The sequence below is a fragment of the Schistocerca gregaria genome, chromosome 3 (genome assembly GCF_023897955.1).
Source record: "Schistocerca gregaria isolate iqSchGreg1 chromosome 3, iqSchGreg1.2, whole genome shotgun sequence".
Taxonomy (NCBI): domain Eukaryota; kingdom Metazoa; phylum Arthropoda; class Insecta; order Orthoptera; family Acrididae; genus Schistocerca; species Schistocerca gregaria.
The window spans coordinates 466,035,556-466,063,016 of record NC_064922.1 but is presented as its reverse complement, the minus strand read 5'-3'; the positions used below and the strand labels follow the sequence as shown (position 1 = coordinate 466,063,016).

The window sequence follows — 27,461 nt, the reverse complement described above, 5'->3', positions numbered from 1 at the left end:
TTTCTGTGTGGCTGCAGTTATCGTTCTCATTTTTATGTTTTTGTGACTATATCAGGAGTGTACACTTTAAATATAGCTGACATTACGATGGCCATAATGATAAGTGTAGAAAAGTTTCCTTACAACAAAAGGAAGGAGTGTTTATATACACCAGAGATACCTGATGATGCTTAGTGTTGCGTAAAATACCAGCTTCATATTACTTGCGTAAAAACTGAGAACTTTGTGGTATTTCTGAGAGACATGGATATGTATTTCAGTGATTCCTGTAATTTCAAGGGATAAAATATATTTGCTCAGCAGTTCTCATAGACATAGTGGTGTTTTTTTCTGCTTTAAGTTTTGTCGATAGTTTTATTTCGATTTTGGAGTACTTTTTTACAACGAGAATAAAATGAGGCAGTGAGATAAACGTACAAAATTCTTACAGATTACTTCACGATACAGTTATCTACCTATTATAAATAGGCTGCATTTCCATTTACTTAGAACAGTAACAATGAGTTTTGTGCTATAGCCAAGATTCAGCATACAGCTTTCGACAGAAAGCAAGACTAGCGAATAGGTCATGCAGCAAAATGAATCTCTGATATGCCTTACTCCTTCTGAAAAGAAATTACACGTAAAGAGGAAAATACATGTAGCTTTATATTATCGTTGAGTTTATCTATATTATCTTTGAATGACCTTATGTTAGAAGACAACTTCAGGATACTCAGTGAAGAAGGTAATGAAATTCTAAAATCACAGTAATCTAAAAAGTAGGAAGGAAATAACAACTACAAGGTAATATCTAGAATTAGGTATTTATGAAAGGCATGAAGCAATGTTATGAAAACTGTAATCAACAAAGACATTATGTTAATTGCATCCGTTAACTATACTTAGAGGAGAGAGGCATGGTTTTAATCCTTTTAATATTTACCTTACCTTATAAACAATGAGCAATGTTTACTGAATCATGACTGTTATCCGAAGACCAAATTTGTTATTTAATTTGACAAGGTTGTGATCTGACAAGTTTGATGAAGAAATTCAGATTAGTAACTACACACTAGCAATACCCAAACGTATCCAGTATTATTTCGCAGTTCACTGTGAAACTTCCTTCAGGTAAAAAAACTGACAAAACACATTTAGAATTGATCTCCAGTTGCTTACAGCTTACAGGAAAACAGACAGTAAACTATTAAGAATTATGTCTCTCAGAAGTGAAACATGTTCTGTCGCGATCGGAACAGAGAACAGGAGATGAAATCCGTTCTAGGTAAACTGAAACAAATGAATAGTCTTAAATGTTACTGTACATATTTAATAATTAGGTGCCAACTTACCTTCTTCATGAACGACATGACGTTGGTTGGCAACATGTTTAGTGTCTGTGTGGTACTGCAGCAGATATTTTATGTCAGATGATAGCAATATTTTCTTTGGTCCTCGATGTTAGGTAATGTTTGGCGATCCGTATATCACCGGCGCGAGACGCACGTGGCTGATACGCGTCACGGAAGCGCGACGCGGCCGTTACTCTAGCGGTGACCACTGCGCTCCTTCGTCGGCAGTGCTGGCAGCAGTGCGTGATGTGGTCACATGGTCAGCGGCAGGCCAATGCGATGGCAGCACGACGTCTGCTGCTGCGCCCCATACGCGGTCATTCTGCAGGGCAGCCAACCTGCAAGTGAAACAAAAAACACACATAATGTTAGTTGCAGGAAGAGTGGGAGAGCCAGACTCATATCCATATACGAAATATAGATAATAAGTATTACATTTCATCGTCATTTTATCAGCAGCCAACGACATCACTGTCACATTTTAGTTCACCTATATGTTGTAGCGGCCTGACATTGTCACTGTAGGGCTGTGATCTGTTATTTCAATGTTGATTTATTGTAAAATGTTTACTATCCAAGAGCAGAATAGAAAATAGACAACTATTTTCGACCATTTCTCTTCATCTTCAGATCTTAAAGATACCGAAATGGAGGGTAAACGACAGGAAATGTATTGAAGTTTAATGATATTTAAAAAAGATTGTAACAATATTATTGTACAACACACACCAAAATATAAGAAAAGTCAGATATAAGAGTGTTACAGGATGCATAGCACATAGTGAGAGGATCTTCCTTACAGTAACCTAAATCTCGGAAACGTGTCACCTAGACGTGTGGTTACTGTAGCATTTTGGTATTAAACTGTATTTACTTCATTTCGTTAGTCTTAACCTTAGCCTTACCATGCTCTTTTACGTTTTGGAAACGTTAGTTTTTACTGAATACTTTTCTTTCCTCCACTGCGTATTGTTCAATTCATAATTTGTTTTATGGAATAACGGAAAATAGTAGATGATATATATATATACAAATATTCTTCATATATTCTCCAGTGCACACAAAGGTTAACTATTAGTTTCGTATGTGATTAGATTTTGTGTGATGCAGTATTTCTACAGGACCAGAGTCTCACATTATGCAAAATCTCACTATTGTAGGGACATAGTGTGTTGGTCTTTCTTATTTTAGATTTCAGGTGTTACCAGCATCACAGTTATTTTTTACCATTTTTACATCAATGACGTAATTAGGATGTACATTGACATAGCAGCTTCATGACAATTACATATAGCGGTCATAATTATATTCTGAAGTAAACAAAATCGAAACATCATTAAATAATTAATGTAGAGTAATAAAATTTGGGGAATATGTTTGTCTAGGTAGCATATTTAAGTGATTAACATTGTAAGTACACACCTTAATGTAAGCTCGAGATAAGCCATGGCAAATGTGGAATGCTTGTACGTTAATAATTGATGTAGCTGACGGAATGTTGAATACAAGCGTGCAAACGTGCATTATTTGTGTTGTACAGATGCCAGATGTCTCTTTGTGCGATGGAGTTCCACTTGCTCGGTCAATACAGGGACGGTTAACGCTGTTTGTGCATGACGCTGGAGTTGTCGCCCAACGAAGTCCCATTGTGCTCTATTGGAGACTGGTCTGGTGATCGGGTAGGCCAAGGGAACGTGTCGACACTCTGGAGAGCATGTTGGGCTGCAACGGCTGTATGTGGGCGAGCGTTATCCTGTTTCAAAGACCGCCTGGAATGCTATTCATGAGTTGCAGCACATGACCAGACAGTATTGCAGTCAGGCTGAGTGGTATATCCGTGAGAGTGCTCTTGATGTCATACGAAATCGCACCTAGACCATAACTCCAGGTTTAGAGTCCAATATGTGTAGCACTCAAACAGGTTGGTTGCAGGACCTCAACCGGCCTCCATCCAACCAACACACAGCTATCACTGTCAATGCATCAGAGCAAATTTCATCAGAAAACACAACAGACCTCCATCTTGCCGTCCGGTGAGCTCTCGCTAGATACCACTGAAGTGGAAAACGGTGGTGGTTTTCGGTAAGTGGAATGCATGCTATAGGGCGCCTGTTTCGGAGCTGTCCTGGAAGTTACCGATTTATAACAATTGTCTCTGTCAGTATGTTACCATTTTCTACTCAAATTGGTGCTGCAGATGCAGTACGATGCGACAGAGCCTTACGCCAAACACAGTGGCCTTCCCTCTCGGCAGAACCACATGGCCGTCCAAAGGCCGCTGTTCTTACGACCGTACATTCTCGTGACCACCGCTGCCATAAATAGTGTACAGTGGCTACATTCTTGCCAAGTGCTTCTGTAGTATCTTAGAAGGATTATATAGCTTCTAGTAGTCCTCTTACACGATGTCGTTGAAACTCAGTGAGGTGTTGATAACGACGTCTTCGTTGCCTTAAAGGCATTTTTGACTAACGTCAACTCACCAGTTCCAATCTCAAAGGCACTTAAGACTCACGACCGTTGCCGCTTGTATTGAAAGGAAACCTGATTTGCAACTTCATAGCGGTGGTAAGAGCGCCATTCGTTTGTGACTGGCTCGAAATATGAACAAACAACATCGTTCAGGTGTACAAACACGCCTACCAATTTTCGTTTATGATACCTAGCACCTTCTTGGTGTTTCTATATTTTCCGTGAGTGTATTTTTACGCGCAGATACAAAATACTTCATATTAAGATCTGTATAAATTGTTATACTATTAGCTCTTCTCTTTTATTAAAAATCCTTATTACAACACGACATCTGCAAGAGCTTCTATATATCTTCATATTTACACAAATTGTCAATTTAACTGCAATAATTGCATTCCAACAATTGTAAATTTAACTGTTTTTTGGTTTCATTTTATAACCTAACTGTATATTACTTAATATAGTAATCGAAATAGAATTATACTATTCCGCTACCATATGGTGTTTCCTTCACCTATGAGCCTGGACACAATAATCTTTAAATACCTTTAATACAGAATGCAATTTTAGTCTCTTAACTGTACATGTCATATCTTTCAGATCTGAGCATGACCGGAAACGGTCGAAATTACTTATCTTACTATAAGCGATCATTATTAAAAAAGATATTAGAGAAAAATCAACATTCTCGACCACTATTTGTGGCCAACTTCAAATCAGTGAGAGCCTGAGTTTCGACCTAGCTTGCCAATTATGTGGGACTTGTGAAAACTACGAGTACTTTGCCCCTCTAAAACCTGCAAACTGTGATGAAGAAACATGCTGAGCTACACCATACACTTAAGTTGTTCACATATTAAAACATTACCATATATGAAGGAAAACAGTGGCTGAAATTAGTCATTTCGCTATATAAATTAAATAGTTCGAAAATTAACTTTCATAGCTGACAAATTTCATTTTTCTTTTTACAGTCAGTCATATGTGGCTTCTTACTTAGTATTTTGTTTAGATTGCTTGCTGTCGCTCTAGCTATGTGACTGTGTTGTACTGAGAATAGCTGCTCAGTAATGTAAATGTATACGAATAGAAGCATGTGCCCCTTTTGCACAGAAATGTCTCCATTTCTTCGCAGTGCAGTACGGTGAAATGTTCTGTAGCCCCAACGTTCTCGAGCTTTAATTGCAAACTCGTCAGATGTGTATCAGATTTTGTTCTTGGCAGTGTTATTCTTAATACTGCAGTAGACGGTGCAGTCTAGTTTTTGTACGTAAACAATCTGGGATTTTTGAGCTTGTGGAAAATTTGTGGATGCGTACCTATAAAATTGGTCACTATCGAACCAGTCGCCATTTTGAAGACTTCTTCTAACGGGAGGTAAACGTTTGATGTGTATTCGGCTATGGGGTAACAGGACTGTTACATACCCTTTACTACGTTTACTTTTTTTCTGATAACTTGAAAGTTCTCACCTTTGTCAGAGTTCACAAACAGTGACCAAGAGATGAGGAGATATTAATTTTTTTTCTACAGTGAACACCATATTACAGCTGGAATATTTCACTGTAGAATCACAACAAACATTCAGACTGCAGGCATTATGGCTGTTTTCTGGGTACTGTTAGTGCAATACAAATATGATGGCAACAGGCCTCACAAAGCGTAGACGCTCTGTTACTGGCGACTGAAGACCGAGGATTCCTCGTATAAAACACAAAAATAAAGAAAGCTTAGAAATATCGGAAGAACGTCAGTAGATTTCCGTCTTATCATTCACAGCATATCATAATACAACGTAAAACATAAAGTTGGCACCATCTGAAGAAAATAATATTCGAGTCATATAACATAAGCCTGGGGATAATTTATGTCCAACTTGCAAGGTACGTTTATTGAAAATCTGTCCTGTTTTGATCATTATCTTCAGACCTACAGACATATTCAAAGCAGGAACTACTGAATAATGATACTGAATTGCTATTATTGTGAAGCCCTTTATCTTGACTAAATCATCCAATTTTTCTGAAATTGAAAGCATTTGTTTATCTGCACATCACATCTACGGATTTCTGCCCCATTTTTCATACCGCGTTATCAGCTGATAATACTCTAGAAGAAATCGAGTTTACTGTAAACATTCAAATTACTAAGATGTATTGATCGTAACTGAGTCTTAAAAATTAAAATGGAAGAGCAACAAGGGCGGGAAGAAGGTAAATCGAAGAGAATGGAACTGTGCACACTTGAGAGTGCAAATTCACCTGCGGTAATTGGTTACGAGCAGCTGACAAGTAAAAATGTCATTGACCTAAGCTATTTGAGACGGCGACAGAGGCAACGTGGGAAGAGCAGAAGGAATTCCAGGAGCCACACCGTCTGAAGTGGTCGACCGCGCTCTCACGTTATTGGCTGTTACCGCAGACGCCTATCGCGTGTGCCACCATTTCCCTGGAGGCCCCGGCAAATGGGACAAGGGACCCAAGACGAAGGAAGCACCTCAGAGCCCTCAGGATATTTTGGAACGTAATAGACGTCTCCAGGGGAACGATTAGGTTACGTTACCCCCGGAGCTATAGATTCGAAGTCAATGAGGTTCCACGATATTTTTGACGCAGAAGAAACAAGTGGATAATGGAATTACATACCGTATTTTGATGGCATGAAATGCTATACAGAATTTAAAAAATGTTCTCGAAAGAGTCTGGAACTGACCTAATATGAGCCATTAAAAGCTGGTTCATACGAAATGCTAAATGTAAAGTAAATTATACTTCATATTTCGGGTTCCGTTCCTAAATGGGCAGAAAACGTAACACTTATAGGATCATGTTGCTGTCTGTTTGTGTGTCTCCCTGTTTGTCCAGTTGTAAAAGAACCATTTTCTCCACAACGGGTAAAAGTTTAAGTTGAAATTTATGTCAAATACTGAGGTTTAAGTTAGCTGGGCGGTTAAAAAACTTTAACATTCGAAGTTAGTGTAGCCAAGGGATACGGCCATTTATGTCAAATGTTTTTATACTCGCAGACTCACTTACAAAAACCGTAGGGTACCTACCGCTAGCCTAGAATACTGAAATTATGCAAGAAGCAAGGATTCACAGTAGGAAAAACCCGAATAATATGAATTTGTAACTACATCACACGAAAGAAGAAGTATTTGTCAATTGTTATTCGACTGTCTATTCGTCCCTTTATTAAGACTCCTTTTTCTCAGAAACGGGTACATATATCAAGTTACAACTACTACGGTGTATGGTCGCTTGGGTGTGTAATACATGTAAGCTTCTAAGTAAACGCAGTCAAAATTTATGACCATTTATGTCATATTTTTTGAAACTCACAAACTTACTCATCAAAATCTATAGGGTACTTCGTGTTGGCCTAAAATCATAAAATCTGTTAAGAGGCAAGGTTTGTAAAGGTAATTATATAGCATGACAAAATATTTCTTTTATCATTTATTACGCGAGTTCAATATTAAATTTAAAATGATCTCCAAAGTTTTTCAATCCCCGGGACAGATAACTTGCCAATGTTGATAATAGGTAGAAATCGTCGAGCATCTTGATTCCTCCGATGGATGTGCTGTCTGCGTACATAATTAAATTTGTACTGAACCGTCAGTGCGTGAGACCTACTCGCCCCTGGCCACTTTTTTATTAACACATTACAACGTTGTTCTTAAACATACTTAATTAGCAGAATACTAGTGGTGTGTCACGCTTAATAAAAGAATCGTTGAACCTTAACATTCAAAGCGAAACATTTCGAAATACCGTTGCTGTGAAAAACTTTGTATCACAGACAGCGAGAGATAATTACGACATGCACACCAAATATTTACAGAACATGTGAAACGAAGTATTAACAAGTATTTAACAATTCAACAGTGCAGATGTCATGTTCACTTTCTCTTTCAATGTTGTTTTTCAGACTTTACTTAGTCAGCTCTAAATTGGTCGAACCCTTTAATTAAATGGCAACGGCGTACTATTAAAACGTCGAGTCAATGTTTACCTTCCACAAACGATTTCCCTGCAAACACCCAATGTAACGGTTTATCCACCCCAGAGGGTAGTGACTGGGCGTGGTCGATACATGTCCACAGAAGAATTATTCTTGACATTTGAATACGCGAACGACACGTGAAGTGTTTCTGTGACATCCCTCATGTTTTCAGTGCTACATTTTAGAGTGTACCACTCAATTTCTTATAAAGGGATGTGTAATACCACACAATAAATGCTACCTACTTACAAGCTGGTTTTCACTTGCAAAGTTACCACAGTAAGAATTGCCACCTGTTTGTCTGTCTATTGTGCTTTAATATGTTTTGTGAAAAGTGGTCTAAAGATGTTTTCATAAAATAAATGAATATTCAGTTGACAAGGTCGTCTGAAGCTTACGAATCTCTGCACGGTAAACGATATTGTCACTAAAAGTCTGAAAGAATTATAGGATCCGTAGGCTGGAACGAACAGTCTAATGAGCACACGCCATGTATTTAGAATAAATGAAAGAAAAAAATAATCTGTGATAGAAATGATATTAGCGACAAACTTATCAAAAATGGAGACAGTGAACTAGAGGGAGTAAGGAGCTGCTGAAGTGCAGATACTATCGAGCTAGAATTTTGAGATGAGGACTTGCCTGCTATGGAGGTGCGTATTTAGTTTTTACCTTTTATATACTGACATAACTGCGATGACTATGACTGGATGAATATTGCCAAATGTGCTCTGTCTCACATTTTTAACATGTACATGAGTGTTTATAGCTGCTTTACGGACAAGGCTAAGGCTAAAAATAAAAAAAGAGAAAATATTTTCAATTTCGTTATTAACAGGCAGCTCAAGATCATTTACGCACCGTCTCAAATTCTGTGTTAGCAAAGGTTGTGTGTAAAGTGATAGGAATAAAACATTTTGTTAGTCTAGGGTTTTATGAAACATCATGTTTGATAACTCTTAAGTACATTTTTAAACGTATTATGTGTAGAATTATACCACAATATACCTACAACGATGTTTACAGAACCATCTCTTGCGTTTGATATGGAGCGGCATTCTTCTGTTCCAGAAAGACAGACGAAGCTAAGTATTCGCCTACGGAGTGCTGCAACTGGACGGTCAGAAACAGAAATGAATGGGACTCCTCCGACCGAGTAAGTGACAGAAGAAGCACGACATTTAAGGACAATCCACAGAGTCGTATTCACACGATCAATTTGCTTGCATACTTGTAGATCATTTAATTACATTAGCACTGAGTTAGGGAAAGAGTAGGATTCTCCAGAAGCGCAATTATGGATGCTGACATTTTTCGACAGTGATTACGTAAAGTACTGATACGATTTTTGCTTGAATATGTATGTAGAAACGAGATAAACAAATTATATTTTGTGTTCCACTGCTAACAGTATAGAACTAAGTAATGTTTTGATATTACAAGATGCCTGGATAATTTCACTGCAGACTGCAGACATCGAACTGATGATGATGTTCGGTTTGTGGGGAGCTGGACGACACCATTATCAGCGTCCATACAAGTTACCATTCTTTATAATGACCAGTCTCGCCCTTTTTCCCGAAAGATGATTAAATGATGAGGACAATGCAAACATCCAGTCCCCTAGTGGGGAAACTCCCTGACCCCGCCGGGAATCGAACAATGGGCCCCATGATCCCGAGGCATCAACGCTAGACGACAAAATGCGGACAGATATCGAACTGAATTCACAGTGATGCTTTATATACAGAGCAGACAAAAGTCATAAAGAAGCACTGCATGTCACAAATTCTTTTCAATCGCAAATAATAATAATAAAAATGGCGTGTGACGAGGGCCTCCCGTCAGGTAGACCGCTCGACTGGTGCAAGTCTTTCGATTTCACGCCACTTCGGCGACTTGAGCGTGGATGGGGATGAAATGATGATGATTATTACAACACAACACCCAGACCCTGAGCGGAGAAAATCTCCCACCCAAGAGGGAATCGAACCCCGGCCCTTGGGATTGACGGTCCGTCGCGCTGAAGTCACTGAAGCGTATGCAATTGAACTTGGTTCCTGGAACCTAAAACTATAAATCGATAAAGTTATCAATGGCAGTAGACTGACAATTACTCCATGTGCCTCTGCGGAGGCTCCGTGACATCCATCTCTAAAACACTTGTAGTCGCCTTTGCAGCAATGAAACGTTGTCTCTGCGAAGTTGAAGTTACACCCTACACCTTCTTACCTCGGAAACACCAATTCGGCGTAATCTCGTGCAAGCTGTGACACATGCACCTTGCACAATTACCATTACACGTTCAAAGTCAGTTAACTCATGACGCACTGCGATGTTCGCTTCACACCTGTCTGATGGTACCTATCCTGGCACAGAAAGAAAAATGTAGTGCACTCTTTGGTAATAACTGTTTATATGGTTCCTCACTGCTAAAATCCCGGAACATTGGATCACTTACAACGTGTCTGCCTACTATATTTACTGTTTCTGAACTTTTAAACGCTAATCCTCAAGGTAACTTGCAGTGAACTGCTGGAAAAGCAGTAAGAATTTTCATAAAGTTTATGAGGGTCTAACTACATAATCTCAACTCTGAGTACAAAGAAATTTTAACACAATGAAAATGTTTTAAGGATGAAGATTTTGGTATAAGAATAATCAGAATAGCTTTGATATAAACTTTATTATGTAAACATTTATGTCGTGAGTAATTTAAAAAATTTCTTGCCAGTTGATGTTTGTAAGTCTCTAGACTTATTAACTACGTTTCTTAGGTGCTTAAAACTTTGTGTACACATTTATGACACTGTTATCTAAATAACAGACTACAATCAAATGATTTCAATCAATAGTTTTTTTATAAATACATATAAATTAGACAGTCAAATTTAAGTTAATTTTTTTATAATTAATAATGGTATATTTTTCCTCCTGGTGATACTAAGCTGGAGTCTGTAGGCTACTTTTCTCCAGACGGTAGCCTGAAATATCAGAAAAAATTTCAGACCTCTAGCTGAAATAGCTATTTTTGCATAAAATAAACATGTCAGAAAACTTGATTCTTGGGAAATTCAGTTTCAAGGTACCTTAAATGTTAACTTGAACAACGGATGTTTGCTCGTGTGATGTAATCTGACTGCAGTGAAATTTTATTGGCAGACTATGCCATATTCAGTCTTTAATTTTCATCACTGAAATTCCCGAGTCATTACCGTGAAAGACTGTTCAGATGTATATTCTACTTTTGAAGATATATTCTGCCACTCTTGAGCATAATATTCCCTGTCTTCCCTTTAATGTAATGCCGAGCTCTGCTTGAGTGCGTAGACCTGGGAATTAGCCGAAATAATGGTCTTTGAATCATTCCTTTTTGGATCATCACTTATTATTTAAAGTTTGTTTTCCTGGCACCAAATCATACCATACAACACTACTGACGGAAGCAAAGCTGTAAGGATGGGTACAGAGTCGTATTTGGGCAGCTTACTGAGTAGAGCACTTGTCCGTCCCGAGTTCCAGTCTCGGTCCTGTACACAGTTTTAATCTACTAGTAAGTTTCATATCTGCTCACGTTATGCTGCAGATCGAAAATTTCCTTCTGGGAACATTAACATTGATTCTACCTTTTTACTTCACTATCTTGATTATTCTGCTAAAATAAAACTTATTGGACGATTTTCTTATTTAACAGCCACGCCGATCTTATGCCACCAATGTTCGACCTAAAAATTGTTAATTATATCACAATGTCAGCGGCACTCGCGTATCATTCGCTCTCATTCACACCTCCGCCCACCATTCTCGATGTCTTCAGCCCCTTCGTTTGTGTCGGTGTCTCCTCTCGCGACTTACTATCTTTGCATCACACGCTATCCTTTTCACCGATTGCGTCACGCGGCTTCACGTGATTTTCTGCCGATTCCCGTATTCTTCTAAACAATTTTCTTTCCTTATCGGTGCTTTTCCTTAACAGACTTTTGCGTAAAAAATTGGGATTGAGTTCAGGGCGAATTTAGCTATTCATTAATATACACGAAAGTTTTAATTGCTTTTCATTTATAAAGGTGTGTGGTGATACCGACGGTCACCATACGCTTATTCGTAACGGGCTTAGGTGTCATGCCAACAATTGTGCCATACGCTCCATCTAACTGTAATATTCGGACAGCGTACATATACTCCTGTCAATGAGGAAATCTTCACATTACCTTTCACCATCTAGTTTATATGGTGAAGAGCAAAGGAAACTGGTACACCTGCCTAGTATCGTTTAAGGTCCCCGTGGGTATGGAGAAATGCCGAAACACGTCCTGGCATGGACTCGACTAATGTCTGAAGTAGTGCTGAAGGGAACTGACACCGTGAATACTGTTGGATTGTCCATAAGTCCGTAATAGTAAATGGTGGTGGAGATCTCTGCTGAGCAGCACGTTTCAAGGCACCCCAGGTTTGCACAATAATGTTCATATTTGGGAAGTTTGATGTCCAATGGATGTGTTTGAACTCCAGAGAGTGTTCCTGAAGCCATTCATTAGCAATTCTGGACATGTGGGGTGTCGCATTGTCCTGCTGGAATTGCCCAAGTCGGCCGGAATGTGGAATGGACATTAACGGATGCAGGTGATCAGACACGATGCTTACGTTCGTGTCACCTACCAGAGTTGTATCTAGACGAGTCAGGGGTCCCATATCAATCCAACTGCACACGCCCCAAGCCATTACAGAGCCTCCACCTGCTTGAACAGTCCCCTGCTGACATGCATGGTCCATGGATTCTTGAGGTTGTCTCCATAGCCGTACACGTCCATCCGCTCGATACAATTTGAAACAAGACTCGTCCGACCAGGCAACATTTCTCAGTTCATCAACAGTCCAATGTCAGTACTGACGGGCCCAGGCGAGGCATAAATCTTTGTAACGTGTAATCATCAAGGGCACACAAGTGGGCCTTCGGCTCCGAAAGCCCATATGGATTATGTTTTGTTGAATGGTTAGCACGCTGACACTTGTGGACGGCCCAGCATTTAAATCTCCAGCAAAATCGCCGAACGGTTGCCCTTCTGTCTGGTTGAACGCTTCTCTTAGTTGTCGTTCGCCTCGTTGTTGCAGGACCTTTTCCCGGTCGCAGCAATGTCGGAGATAGGATGTTTTACCGGATTCCTGATATTCACGGTACACTCGTGAAATGGTGGTACGGGAAAATCCCCACTCATAGCTACCTCGCAGATTCTGTGTCCAACCGCTCTTGCGCCCTTCAAACTCACTTAAATCTTGATAACCTGACATTTTAACAGAAGTAACCGATCTAACAACTCCTATAGACACTTGTTGTCTTATATGGACGTTGCCGACGCAGTGCGGTATTCTGCCTGTTTATATACATTCTCTCTGTATTTGAACGTTCATGCCAGTACCAGTTTACTTGGCGCGTCAGTGTATGTGCATTATTATTATATATTTACTTCTATTTTGTATTATTAAGTTGTACCAAGTCTAAAAAATTGTGAATGTGGGTGGAAATCTCGTACTTTCTTTATTGACTGTTGTACCAGATCTTTCATAAATGCGATTTACGATTTATATTATGTCGTCATATACTAAAATTGGGTGCTGCATAAACATCATGTCATGGCGTACTCGTTGGCACTGAGCAATACTATCGAAAGGGTATTTGTGAACGAAGAATTTCGGAATTTGACTCAAGTGATTTACGCACGTTACGGGAGACCAAAAACTCATTTTAGGTGAACGAGTAGAAGATACTCGAGGCAAAATGGTAAAGAATGAGCCACTAAGCATAGGAAAAGATACCTATTTCTCGCAATAGCAGAAGTTAGCGCGTATCCCATACAATCAGTAATTACCAATAGCTTCAGTTTACAGTTCAGGCATTGTCCTGTTACAAGCAGGTTATCCTTTCCTTTGCGTTTCGCTATGCAAACACCTTTATTCGTGATCGAGGTACATACACCTTACCATTAAAACAGACAGAGCCTAGGTCTCTTATCTGTAGTTAAATTGTTTTTAATATTCAGATAATGAACTACCTCACTGTGTGTTTTATATTTCGTACTGGTCTCAAGGTCCCATGTAGTCTCGACTCCACAATTGTTTACCTCTACTTCGATGCGGGTTTTTTACATATGTTGCGTCTATTAACTAGATAATGAAAAGTGTATCATGCTAATAATAAACGTAAATTTACCATCTTGTTCGTTTCTTACTGTATTATTCCTTGTCTTCAAATTTCTATCAATCCAACTTAATGATCAATGATCGACTTTTAATATGGTAACAGTGAGCTGTCTACCGCCCTTACAGTCTTTGCAAACGAATGCATGAAGTAAACGTGGCGTATCTCTTTGAAAAAGTGTAATGGGCTTCCTCTGAAATTAACGCTTCAAGCAGCGGCAAGCAAATGTTAAAACAATCTTAGTGATATTGTGGATGCGTCGCAGGCTGTTGACATCCAAAGGGCGCAGTATTCCGCTAATCAATCTTGCCAGAATAATCATCTGTAAAAATAATAATCTCTGTTATAGTTCTTGTCATCATTAACACACCTAAAGCTGGCTACAAGATTTAATGCTTGTATTGTCCCCTTTGGGCACCAACAGTTGCGTTCGAACAGCATGGGTCACGCTGCATCTGTCGTTCTAGAAAGAGACTTCATGGAGTATAGTTCTGCGTCACACGAAGTAAAAACACAGAAACCTGGAGGCACTTTCAGTGGATGAAGGGGACACAGAAAGATCCGGTGAGCGAATAGCCGCAGCATTAGTCCCGCATCTCTCTTCTACCTTCCACTCTTGATAAAAGTTCTCCTTCATAAAGTTGTGAAAGGCAATCATGAGTCGTTTCTGGGTAGCTGAGTCGGCAGAGCACTTGCTCGCAAAATGTGAAGGTCCAGGGATCACGTCCCGTTCTGGCAGACAATTTTAGACTGTCAGATCAGCGCACATTTTGCTTAAGAGTGTAAATTCGTTCTGATATTCTAAAATTGTTCTCAACTTATCCACTCGGTTTATAAATCTTGAAATCTAAATCGTGTCAGAAAAACTAAGCCTGTTACACTGCAGGAAAAACTGTAACCAGCAACAAGTTTTAGAAATAGTTTATAATAACGTTACTAGCTTTGGTCTTGAGCCCATTGTCAGACGGTAGCTTTAATATCTTGTTAAGTTTTATATTTGTTACATTACGAAGATTTTGAATTTGTGTCCTAAAATGTGACGAAGTTTTTGTCATTACACAATTTAGAAAATATTTTACTTTTATGTCCTAACTTACAGGCTATAACGGATATGAGTGCAGATATATATTTTAGTGGACTGATGACATTACACCGAACAACATTACATGAGAATCTGCTACATTTTCAGATTAATATTTATTGTTATCAAGAGTAGTATGTTTTTAGAGTGCTTAATATCTCCAAATGCATTACAGAAGAACAAGGTATTAATATTTATTATTTCCTGGGCGGTAGGTCAAGTGATGAGTTGTGGATGCGTGGACGCAAGCAAAATGGTAAGTCTACATTGACAGGCATGGTCTACTAAGTGATACAGTCGCAGCCGTGGAAACAGCATCAGGTCGTAAAGTTTGTGACTGTTCTGTGGGAGGAATGATCGACGCACAGAAAAAACAACCAGCACACTGTTGTGTGTACATATATGGAAATATCTACACCTACACCCGTTACATTATTTATAACAAAGTTTTTTTGATTACGTGGTTTACAAATGTTTTGCTTTCTATATAACTATATACATTGTACTTACTTCAGGAAAAGCCCTCCTTTATATGTTATAAGAGAAGTATTTGATTCTGTTTTTCGATTCATGCTGGTACAGGAGGTAAACTAGATAAAATAGTGCATGCAAATATTTACATCCGCTACTGATTTGCGTGCCAAAGAACATGATGTGTTTACAGATGTGGCATACTTCTGGAGCTACTGAAAGGATACGTCTTCGTAGTACAGATCATTTTAAATTATACCTTTAATTACTTGAGTTTGAAAGCTGCTCGTAATGGTCAATGAAAAATAACCTCTCTGTCGGTTAATTATTATTTCTATCATTTCGAAATATAAGAGATACATGAAATTTTAGATGTATATTTAATTTCTTATTTCTAGTTCATGATTTAGGATGCAGTTAGGGCTATTGTGGATGTTGTTGTACGTTTGTAATTCTTCAAACAATTTCATTTTTACTTCTTTTTCGGCAAAAAGAGATATTTCTACGTTTTATTCGATGATTATCTCTGATTCCATGTAGGGGCACGTGGGCAGCGGAAGTTGATCTACTTAGGATTTTAAGTCTGAGAACATCCATTTGTTTTCGGTATCGTACGTTGAAACTCCAAACAACTTGGCCAAAGTAAAATTTGTTGCACACCGAAAACTACAGTTCATAAATGCCAAACTCGTAGAGTACTTCATTCTTTAAATTTAAAGTTATAAATAAATTTGTCTTTCGTTTTTATGTTTTGTTCTATGACACATCAAATCAGCAGCCTATTTAGAAAAGTGTGTCGGTCATCTTGTACTTCGTTTGGGTCATGGATCAGAATGGATCGAAAAAGAAAATCTAACCTCTTTCTTATAATATGCAAAGAGAGCTTTTATTGAAATAAGTGTAATGTATAGAGAATAAATACAATATAAATCCTTTTGTAAACTATGCGATCACAAAAACTTTGTTATATTTTAGGACTCAAACGCAAAAGTTATCACGAAATCAACGCTACCATCTTACGCTGTGATATTCCTCGAAACTAGTAACGGTACAATAAATTTTTCTTATTTCTAGAACACTTGTGGCTGTTTGGAGTATTTACTACAGCGTTGTTTATTAAAACAGCTGTAGTGCTCTAACCACAACGGAGAAAACAAATAAACATTGGAGTCTGCCGCCCTTAATAACGCATCGGCCGAGGAGACCGTTAGCCGTGCGGCGGTAAATTATTAATGGAAAATCTCATATAGAGATGTTAAACAAATACTAACAAAGAGATAGAGGGGCTGGCCAGTACTTACCTCAGCTCAGTTGAGTTGCTTCATAACCTGGGTTGTGAGTAACTGAATCCACTTACCCTTCTTCCCCTTTCTTCCCTTCTCTCCTCCCTGACGCAGGAACAACGTTCCTAAACCTAGGATAAAAATTTTCTGTTCTGTTTTATGGATCTATCGGCAGTACTGAGCTGTGGCAAGTACAGACAGCCCCTCTATCTCTTTGTTAGTAAACCTTATAGTATAACTGCTTGAAGGTACAAGATTGTCTGTGAGAACCCCGCAGTCACAACATTATATTCATTACAGTTTTACATCAACAACTTTCACATACGCACCTAAACTGCAAAGTCGATAGGCTGATAGCTGGTTACGTAGAAATGAGCACCATTGAACAAAACGAGGTGGTGGTGGCGACCTGGAAAACAAGTAGTGCTTGAAACCAACACCGATCTTCAGCGCTGAACGTATGCGTTATTGATACACTACTGTCGGTCACATTCCATAAGATTTTTACTTAGAATTTCAGAGCGGCGTATTAACATGCGTGTCCCTCCTGAATCTCTTTTTTTACTGTTGTGAGCAGCTTCTAGAAGAACAATGAGCGGCGAAATATGTTTGTTTATTGTATATTGGAAGCCCGTTAATCTGCGTGCTTTCGTGTATATCTTTTCCGCGTACTACAATGGACGAATCGTTCTATTTTGGAATTTGCGCGAGGAACCAGACACTAACTCCCGTATGTACAGTATTAGATTAATGAACCTAATCGCCTTCTGGTACTTGGGTTTGAGACGGGAACGAAAGGTGAACCAAATATGTACCATTTCCTTTGATTATCAAGGTACTGTGGTTGACGGTGGACAGTGACTATCGGTTAGAGATTGCGAGAATTATCGCACAATCAGCTTTACAGCTCCTGCATACAAGTTGCTTACAAGAATAATATAAAGAAGAATAGAAAAGAAAATTGAGGATACGCTAGATGACGATCAGTTTGGCATTATGAAAGGTAAAGGCACGAGAGAGACAATTCCAACGTTGCGGATAATAATGGAAGGAAGACTAAAGAAAATTCAAGGCACGTTCAAAGGATTTGTCGACCTCGAAAAAGCTTTTGACAATGTAAAACCGCGCAAGATGTTCGAAATTCTGTAAAAAGTAGCGGTAAGCTGTAGGGAGAGACGGATCATAGGCAGTATGTACAAGAACCACGAGGGAATAATAAGAGTAGACGTCCAAGAACGAAGTACTCGCATTAAAAACGCTGTATGACAAGGATGTAGTACATCCCTACTATTCAATCTGTACATCGAGGAAGCAGTGATGGAAGCTTCAGGAGTGGAATTAAAATTCAAGGTGAAAGGATATCAATAATACGATTCTCTGATAACACCGCTATCCTGAGTGAAAGTGAAGATGAATTACATGATCTGCTGAACGAAACAGTCTAATGAGTACACAGTGTGGATTGAGAGTAAATCGAAGAAAGGTTATGGTAATGAGAAGTATTAGAAAGGAGAACAGCGAGAAACTTCACATCAGAATTGATGGTCCGAAGTAAATGAAGTTACGGACTTCTCTATCTAGGCAGTACAATAACCAGTGAATGGCGGAGCAAGTAAAACATTAAAATCAGACTAGCACTGGCAGAAAGGGCCTTCCTGGCCAAGAGAGGCCTACTGGTATCAAACATAGGCCTTAATTTGAGGAAAAAATTTCTGAGAATGTAGGTCTGGAGCACGGCATTGTATGACAGAGAAACTTTCAAGGCACCACGGTCGATATGAATTCATTTTTAGTTGATTAAATGAAAAGACCATCGCCTTCATAGATGAAAGTAAGTTGTTTCGCGCTGCTCGTGTTGTGAGTATTTTACCCGAGTTCATGTGTCCCTTTCCAGTGTGAAACATAGCCAGGAGAACAGAGTGTGTCACATATCTTTTATATTACACCTAGCGAATAATGGTTAATTTGACGTTGTAGTACTTGTGAACACGGGTATAACATATACCTCACACACAAACAATTCCCTTTCATTTATTTACTTTATTATGGTTTTCGTCTCTAGGTTAGGAGATCGTTTACATATTTGTGTTTACCGTGCTTCTAATCCAGTGAGTTTTATTATAGCTCAGTACATGTAGACTAATACCGTTCCTATTTCTGAGAGTTTGTATTATTCTTGTTATCCTTGCTCTATTCCATCCTCCATGTCTTCCATTTATTTCATCCAAACTGTATCTGTAATAACATTCCCATGTCCTTTACCTTGGTTTATTAAGTGCATTAAGGGGCCTTTCTTGCATTGTGTTTGTTAATAGTTTATCCACATGTTTAAGAATTTTCCATCTATCCTTCATAAAGACTGAGGACAAGCATGCATCTTACCGATCCTCGATCTTTTATTGACACTATACACAAATCTAAATTTGCACCAACGAAGACATGAACGTTTTGAAAGGGAAATGAAGTTAATTTACCATGATGCATATTTGACCATTCCATGCCTTAGCATGTACCCCTTTGCTTGTGAGCTAATACTATAGTTACCTGAACACACAGAATCAACGTTAAGGACGTTACTGAGAAGATTCAATTAAATAGTTCAAACATTTTGTTGAGTCACAGATTCCACCCAGTCCGAATCGCACGTGAACGCACATGGATTACATGTTACAGTGTTCTTTAAAATACACTCCCTCGCTGTTATCTGGCCTCCCCGCCCCGATACCAATGTATAATTACAAACGTTTAATTTTCTTGAAGCCCCTCCCCCCATCCTCACCGTCTTTTCCATCTGTAGAACCAACCGTATATACTCGTATTTTTTACGTCCGCCAAGAGAACAAAAAATTATTAAATTCTGTTTAGAACAACCATTACGGTCCGTTACTTAATAATTTTTTTTACACATATTTGTCATGCAACGCTGAATCCGGTGAGTTTATTTGATCAGTACTGACGACATCTGTCAAATCTGTGTGTGAGGACATAATTGGATTTTATCGTGAAATTTTCTCATAATAATGTAATACGATTTCTGCTCTCTGCTGCGGGGCAAATATACTGTCAGCAAACGAGCGCCTCAGTGATAGATCAGACATCGAGGAAACTTACTAAGGCCTTTATTAGCCCTATATGGGAAAGTCCCATCTGAGAGCTGTCTATAACACACGTCTTCGGCTGACACAAAAGATTTCTGACTATTGTACCGCGAGGTAAAATATATATGACGCTGTACGAAACTCAGAGAACTTTAATGACAACTCACTCTGGAAGCGGAAGTCCACTCAATTATACGTTATCGGTGTTTGGCAGCGATTGAATTGATGATGTATTCTATCAGATTCTATCAACAACATGAAGTTACAGGAAATCATTTAGGCGGTTTTACTCATATCCACTGTTTTTGATATTTAGAGGACATCTCTGTACTTACGGCAGCCAAAACTGCTATCGTAGTTGTGTCCGTCATGGGCCGCAGCTGGAGTGTTAGCTGGAGAATCCCGTTTCCCTTGTATCATGTATCTCCCCCTCCTTTATGCTTTACAGATCAAGCGCAGCGACAGATCTTTATCGCTTTAACAGGCTGGTTCGCGGTTACATAAAGTTTTTGTGTAGCTAAATGGCACGTTGTTCAAGGAATTGTAATGGCGTGTAGCATGGTTGAAACTTTCGTTCGGTTTCCGTGATACCGAGCGAGGTTAGAGATTGGTAACTGCAATAGTAAGATCAGCATTCGAATACCTGTCCAACGGCCGACGATTAACGTTTTCTCGGCTTCCCTAAATATTGTCATGGTTCCTTTGGAAAGGACACGGCCTGTTTCGTAGGCCATTCTTCTCTAACTAGAGGAGTTGTTGAGTCATCGTCCATGGACGCTAAATCCTAACGTCCCTTCTTCCATATCTTCTCCTTTCACTACCGCCATAAACGTACACTTTTGTGTTTTCTTTTCAGCTGAGTCCAGTTGTGCATGCTTAACCTCATTCTCGGTATCAGTAGGAAGCGTAACTGGACTACCACAAAATGTTCCTCCGTAACTAATCAATCGTAAGGAATGAAGCACACCAACATCACGTAGCTACAATTAGAAGATGGTCAACAGCGAGACTGAGTGATTATTCTAACTATTGATAGCTGTCTTATATCTTTCGTACTAACCCTGAACCACTAGAACTCTACGTGGCCATTGCGTGTTCATTTCTAAAGAAATGCGAGCCTAATAATCTTCGAACTGATGCAACTAAACGAATTAAAACATAAACCAGTGTGACGGAGACAATACTAAACGGCAGTAGTCTCTGGATGTGCTATTATTTCAAGCTTTTACCTCATCACAGTTCCTACGAGAGGCGTTCGATGTATACCAATACACTCCCTGTCAGGACTCTTCGACCTAGTTGCCCTCTTGACCGATACTGTCAGAGGATCTGAAAATTAACAGGACAGCTGGAAAGTGACTACAAAACAGAAACTCTTGCTTATCGACACATCTGTTACACGAAGAAAATACGAAAGAATCGTCTACCTGGTGCACATATGCAGACAAAATATCAGTTCTAGTTGTAGCGATATTCAAAAAGTATAAGTGATGAGCATGGAATTTATACTCGTAATATCCAGTAGGTGGTGACTAATGTTTAAAGTATGACAAAGCCAGTGGGATGATTTAGCTCTCATCTTCAATGCGACCACGACTTAGGGTCTTTCCGTTTTTTATTTTTATTTTTTTTAAATCGTTCAATAGTTGACCGTTCAATAAGTCGCGCTGCACCACTTTACGTGCTCTCTGCCCCTAAGCGCACTAGGTTTACTCTGTGGACATTCTTTACAGTTTAAGCGCCACATTGTAATGTTGGCAGCTATGACGAAACGATGAATCACGGTTTCCAGTTTTCATCTCTGCTATTACAAATACCATTCGAATAATATTGTTCTATCTGGTGAGTGTCCGACGGTAAAATTGTGCTCATATTTCAAAAAAATGTTAGCGTATACCATCAGATGCTGAAGACGATAGCAAGCCATAACGACAAAATATCATGAGATAACGACGCAAACAACCAGCAGAAGAACAGATTATTCAACACGTCAACCAGACAGAAATTAAATAGACCTCTGCCTTGATCCTTTGACAAAGAAGCAATCTGGTTTCATTGTTTGAATTGGTGATATGACATATTCAGGAACCTGAATGTATCGTCTGGTAGTACACTTGTTAATTCTCATAATTATTAATTAGGCACGGAATAAACATTATACTTTTTACCATTAGCTCACTCATCTGAGTACTCCAGAGAAATAGTCAATAAATATTTTTAACTTCCAGCTGTGAATGATGCCGATGTTGTTTTTCTGTACGTTCTTTCTGACTCTAAGAATGTTATCGCCGAAAAGCAATTATTGATGAAACTGCAACCGATAGTTACGGTAGTGGATGAAATTTGATATATTGTTCCAATGGCAGATAATATTGGAGAAATCCAGAAGATTCCTGCTGTCATCTCACACAGAGAACTGCTGGGAAAAGGATAAAGCGAACTTCATTGCTTTCCAACAAAACACTGCCGCCGTAACAGAGTTAAGGTGCGAACTTCTTCCGTTAGGAGAAGTTTCAGCTTTCTACCGACGGTGAAAGCTAACACCTTGTGTTGGCGTCTTCCTGGCGCCTCCACGTAAACTGTTTACCTCCTTCTGGAAGTCTCTGTGATGCTTTTCCGAGCGTATTCTCTTAGCACGAAACTGTTAAATAAACGAGTAAGTTTGCGTCCCATTTAACTTCAAAGCACCGCTTGTAAATATAGGTTAGCCTCCAGCACTGAGCTCCTTCTCCTGAACTCATTCATATTCTACAATCCTACGATGCAAAAATATTTAATTTCGGTAGCTCAGTAGCTAATTGATGTCTTTGAAGGGTATTAATTTTTTGTGGACTGTTGTCTACAAAAGGTTTCTAAAGTTCCCTGCAACTGAACATAAATCTTTACAAACTCCCATACATCAAAGCTTTCGATATTTTGTCTATCCTGGATAGTATTTGCAGTGTAATTGGGGTAACTATTGTACTATCGCCAAAAAATTACTTAGCTCTTATTCTACCTCTTACAAAATCTCTCTTTGAGTCATATGCATACTGACGCAATTATATTGATATGAGGACTGTATGACACTCGTCTGTTTGAAACAAGTAATGCGACTTACACCTTAAGTAAAACATAATGATTATACTCTGAAATTATCGTATATTGGCTTCATTTAATCCAGCCATTTCAAAAAAAGTAAAAAAAAAAGTTGGACGATTATGCAATGGCACCAGAGGCTTAATACTTCTTCCTCCCACTCAAGAGCGATTCAGTATTGCGATTCAGTAATGTTTCTTGCTAACCGTTAACTCACCATGTGAAGTACACTAACACTGAATTTGCGAAATCGTCCATATTTTACTAAGAGTATACCTTTCATATCCAGGGATGCGGATCGATCCATGCTCTAGGACAAATTCTTGAGACATAAGAATTTTAGAGACGGTCGCAAAATAGCTATGTGGAAACGCCAATGGGTCAAAGTATTGTACATTTAAGAAGCACGCTGTTCACGCAACGGAAAATAAATCGATACCTTTTAAAATGAATATTGATGCTGCAAACGCAGGTTAGTTATTAATTTGTTCGTTTGTTGTTCATGTCACGAACACTACAGATAACGGAATCCAAGTCTGTGTAAAATTTCGTATTAGTTCCGTCAGTAAATCTGAGATCATTGCGAATTTGAGAAGAGCTTCAGGAATCGGCACCTTTTCCTCGTAGGTCATCACAAATGTGCTCGACAATCCCAATTGGGGCATGAAGCAGAAAATAATTTCTGAATCTACAGAAGTCTTAACTATAATGATATATTACTTTCTCCCACAGTCATTTCTTATCACAAGCAACATGTTATAACATGGAAGTCAGATGGCTTACTCCTAGCATTCGATTCATGTGACAATTACCGTGAGATGAATAAATATCCGTAGGTTATACACAATCCATTTCATTCTCGTACAGTGTTTGCCTGGATACATATGTAGGCATTATGGCATTCATTAGATTCGTGAAGAGTTGGTGTTCATACTGTTACGCGTAGCATGTTCTACGACGGCATAGTGGCGGCCAAATACGATTCCTTCTTTAAAGGCCTTTAATGTAGCAATCGAGCAGTGGTGAGATACGTACTTGAAGAAGGAGCATCTTTGTGCATCATTCAACATCAACAGGAGGTGAAGAATTGTTTTACTTGACGGGCTGCTTACGTATTCGATGATTATCTTACGAATTGAAGACTTGCGTGGGGCTGTGCAGCAGACCGACTTAAGCACTGATTTACTGCTGCATAACATCTTAACAAAATCATGGAAAAAGCATTTAGTATCTGGTGGCTTCCGTACGTTTTCAAATAAACAGATTTTAGTCAATATTTAGTCAAATAATTATGGTTAACTGTAGTGGCCTTAGTTTCACAACCTCTGCCGTTCGCCGTTTATGGACTGTTAAATAACTAGAAAAAAGTTATGCCGATTGAATTACACTCTCTGCAGACGAATATATGCTGCATTAAACTGCGTAGCAGATTGATCAGTACACTTAATCGGTACTCAAAATTTGCAAAATTCGCCGCGGGTTACCAATTGAAGTATCAAGGATTGGAGAGCTCATTTGGTAAAACAGTTACCAGGGATAGACAAGGTTACAGGTTCGAGCCTCAGTGCAGCACACGATTTCAATCTTCCCCGAAGTTAGTAAGATCGAAATTTTATAATTACTTGTGATGATGATTTGTAACACTTGATTTATTCACCTCCCCCACATCATTTAGGTGGAACAGTAGTTTAGAGTGGCTCAGAAAATCATTACAATTGTAACTAGGTCATTACTGTTGCAGTTGTGCCCCATGCCAATGCCTATGCTAGTTTTCCATTAGGATGTGACCTGTCAGTGGAGGAAGGGTTACCGAGTGGGTAATACGGCATAAGTATACTGCACTCATGATTTGTATTTTAACGTTATCAGTATAGTTAATTGATAAGGAAGCAACAATCACAGTTGCAATATAACCATCAAGAATCCGAAGGAACAATTCGCTATTTTGCATATTAGGACGTGTAAGACGAAACGACGAGTTCGTATTTAGAAATACTCCGTCCCTGTTACAATCTCTGTAAGTGCTCAACGATATACACCCTATACACAACGGATAGGTCACATTGTTTTTTTAGTAGCGTATACATGCGACTGGTGGATGTAAACGACTTTCTAGGTCATAACAAAAACTGTACATTTACGATTACTTTTATATCTTTGTTTTGCCCAACTGGGGACATTTAATAAATTCAATACTTCTTCTTTCGTAGTTTCTTGGTGTTTTTCCAGTGTTTCTCCATCTTCTCCAGATGCTGACTTTTTCTTTCTTACGTCCATGGACCTTTTAAACTTTATTCTGCTTTGGAAACGTTCTAAATTTAAAATTTTATTTTGAGAGAGATATCTTCCTACTATCTTCAATTTTTTGATTATACGTATTCCTTCAGAATTTTCTTATTCCTGAACACACATCAAAAAATGTTTTGCACCAACTCGGTTCCTGGACCCGCGTTGCAGCTACGGTCGCAGTTTCAACTCCTGCTTTGGGCATGGATGTGTGTGATGTCCTTGGGTTAGTTAGGTTTAAGGAGTTCTATGTCTATGGGACTGATAATCACAGATGTTAAGTCCCATTGTGCTTGAAGACATTTGATTTGAACCTCGGTTCTGATAGTTTCGGAGCCTGTACAGAAAATTGGAATAGAGATCAACATAAACATAATTTCCGCCATTTTTACTGCTCATGAAAACCACACATTGCATGTTGTTCCACCATATAGAAAGACCTTCAGAGGTGGTGGATTTCTGGACATACTGGTAACTCTAATAGCCATTAAACCCTCCTCTTGCATTGATGCATGCCTGTATTCGTCGTGGCATACTATCCTCAAGTTCATTAAGGCACAATTGGTCTATATTGTCCAACTCCTCAACGTTGATTCTGCGTAGATCCCTCAGAGTGGCTGGTGGTTCACGTCGTCCATAAACAGCCCTTTTCTGGCCATCTCAGGCATGTTCGATGGGGTTTACGTCTGGAGAACATTCTGGCCACTCTAGTCGAGCGATGTCGTTATCATGAAGGAAGTCATTCACAAGATGTGCACGATGGGGGCGCGAATTATCGTCCATGAAAACGAATGCCTTGCCAATATGCTGCCGATATGGTTGCACTAACGGTCGGAGGATGGCATTCATGTATCGTATAGACGTTACGGCGCCTTCCATGACACCAGCGACGTACGTCGACCCCACATAACGGCACCCCAAAATAGCAGGGAACCTCCACCTTGCTGCACTTGCTAGACAGTGTGTCTAAGGCGTTCAGGATGACCGCGTTACCTCCTAACACGTCTCTGATAATTGTCTGGTGGAAGTCCTATGCGAAATTCATAGGTGAAAAAACGTGATGCCAATCCTGAGCGGTCCATTCGACATGTTGTTGGGACCATCTCTATCGCGCTGCATGGAGTCGTGGTTGAACAGATGGACTTCGCCATGGGCGTCGGGAGTGAAATTGCACCTCATTGCAGCCTATTTCGTGCAGTTTGAGTCATAACACGACGTCCTGTAGCTGCACGAAAAGCATTACTAAACATGGTGGCGTTGCTGTCAGTGTTCCTCCTAGCGGTAATCCTTAGCTAGCGGTCATCAACATCATTAGTAGCCTCTCGGCAGCCTGAACGAGGCATGTAATCAACAGTTCCTGTCTCTCTGTGTCTCCACGTCCGTACAACATCTCTTTGGTTCACTCCGAAACGCCTGAACACTTGCGTTGTTTCGGACACGTCATCAACCGCGATATTGACCGTCTAGGCCTGGTTCGTCTACAGACAACACGAGCCGTGTCCCTCCTTCCTGGTGGAACGACTGCAACTGATCGGCTATCGGATCACCTTCGTCTACTATTCGCTGCTCACGCATGGTTGTTTACATCTTGGGGCGGGTTCAGTCAAAGGGACTATTGCTGTGATACAATATCCATAGTCAAAATCTATCTTCAGGAGTTCTGGGAATCGGAGTGATGCAAGACTTTTTTCGATATGTTTATTTTACTGTCTGTTTCTTATTCCAGGTGTATGGGAAGATTTGTTTCGTGAGACTCTTCTTATTAGTTCGGTACAGTTGTACACAGAAGATTAATCTTTGCTTTGCCATTATCCCTGAATCTTAACAGATCTCCCAGTTATTTTCAATATTACAGTCATTGTATTGGAAACGCTATTTTCCTAAATATATGTCTTTCAAGGACCTCGTTTTACAAGAAATACAAGTAATGTAACCGCAATTACGCGTACGATGAGTCTCCAGTAGTACAATTTATTGGCAACAGATTAAAATTTGTGCCTGACCGGGCCTCGAACCCGAATCTCCTGTTCAGCGCCAGCAGTAAATACACTTTATCTCAGCGTACATGAAGCTGTCTCCTTATGACATTGGAACTTTTCAAATGATATTGTAAATTACATTTCCTTGTGCTACTGTGAAGTTACTTCAATTAAA

General features: G+C 39.3%; 1 protein-coding gene across 1 annotated transcript in view; it reads right to left on the bottom strand.

Annotated features, from left to right (window-relative positions):
• The window catches only part of LOC126355430 (uncharacterized), a 1,825,973-nt gene that overhangs the window by 1,297,130 nt on the left and 501,382 nt on the right, over window positions 1-27,461 (bottom strand). Inside the window, exon 2 of the mRNA XM_050005738.1 lies at window positions 1,335-1,672. Coding sequence (XP_049861695.1) covers window positions 1,335-1,370 — 36 coding nt within the window. The 5' untranslated portion in view covers window positions 1,371-1,672. The remainder of the gene's footprint in view (window positions 1-1,334; window positions 1,673-27,461) is intronic.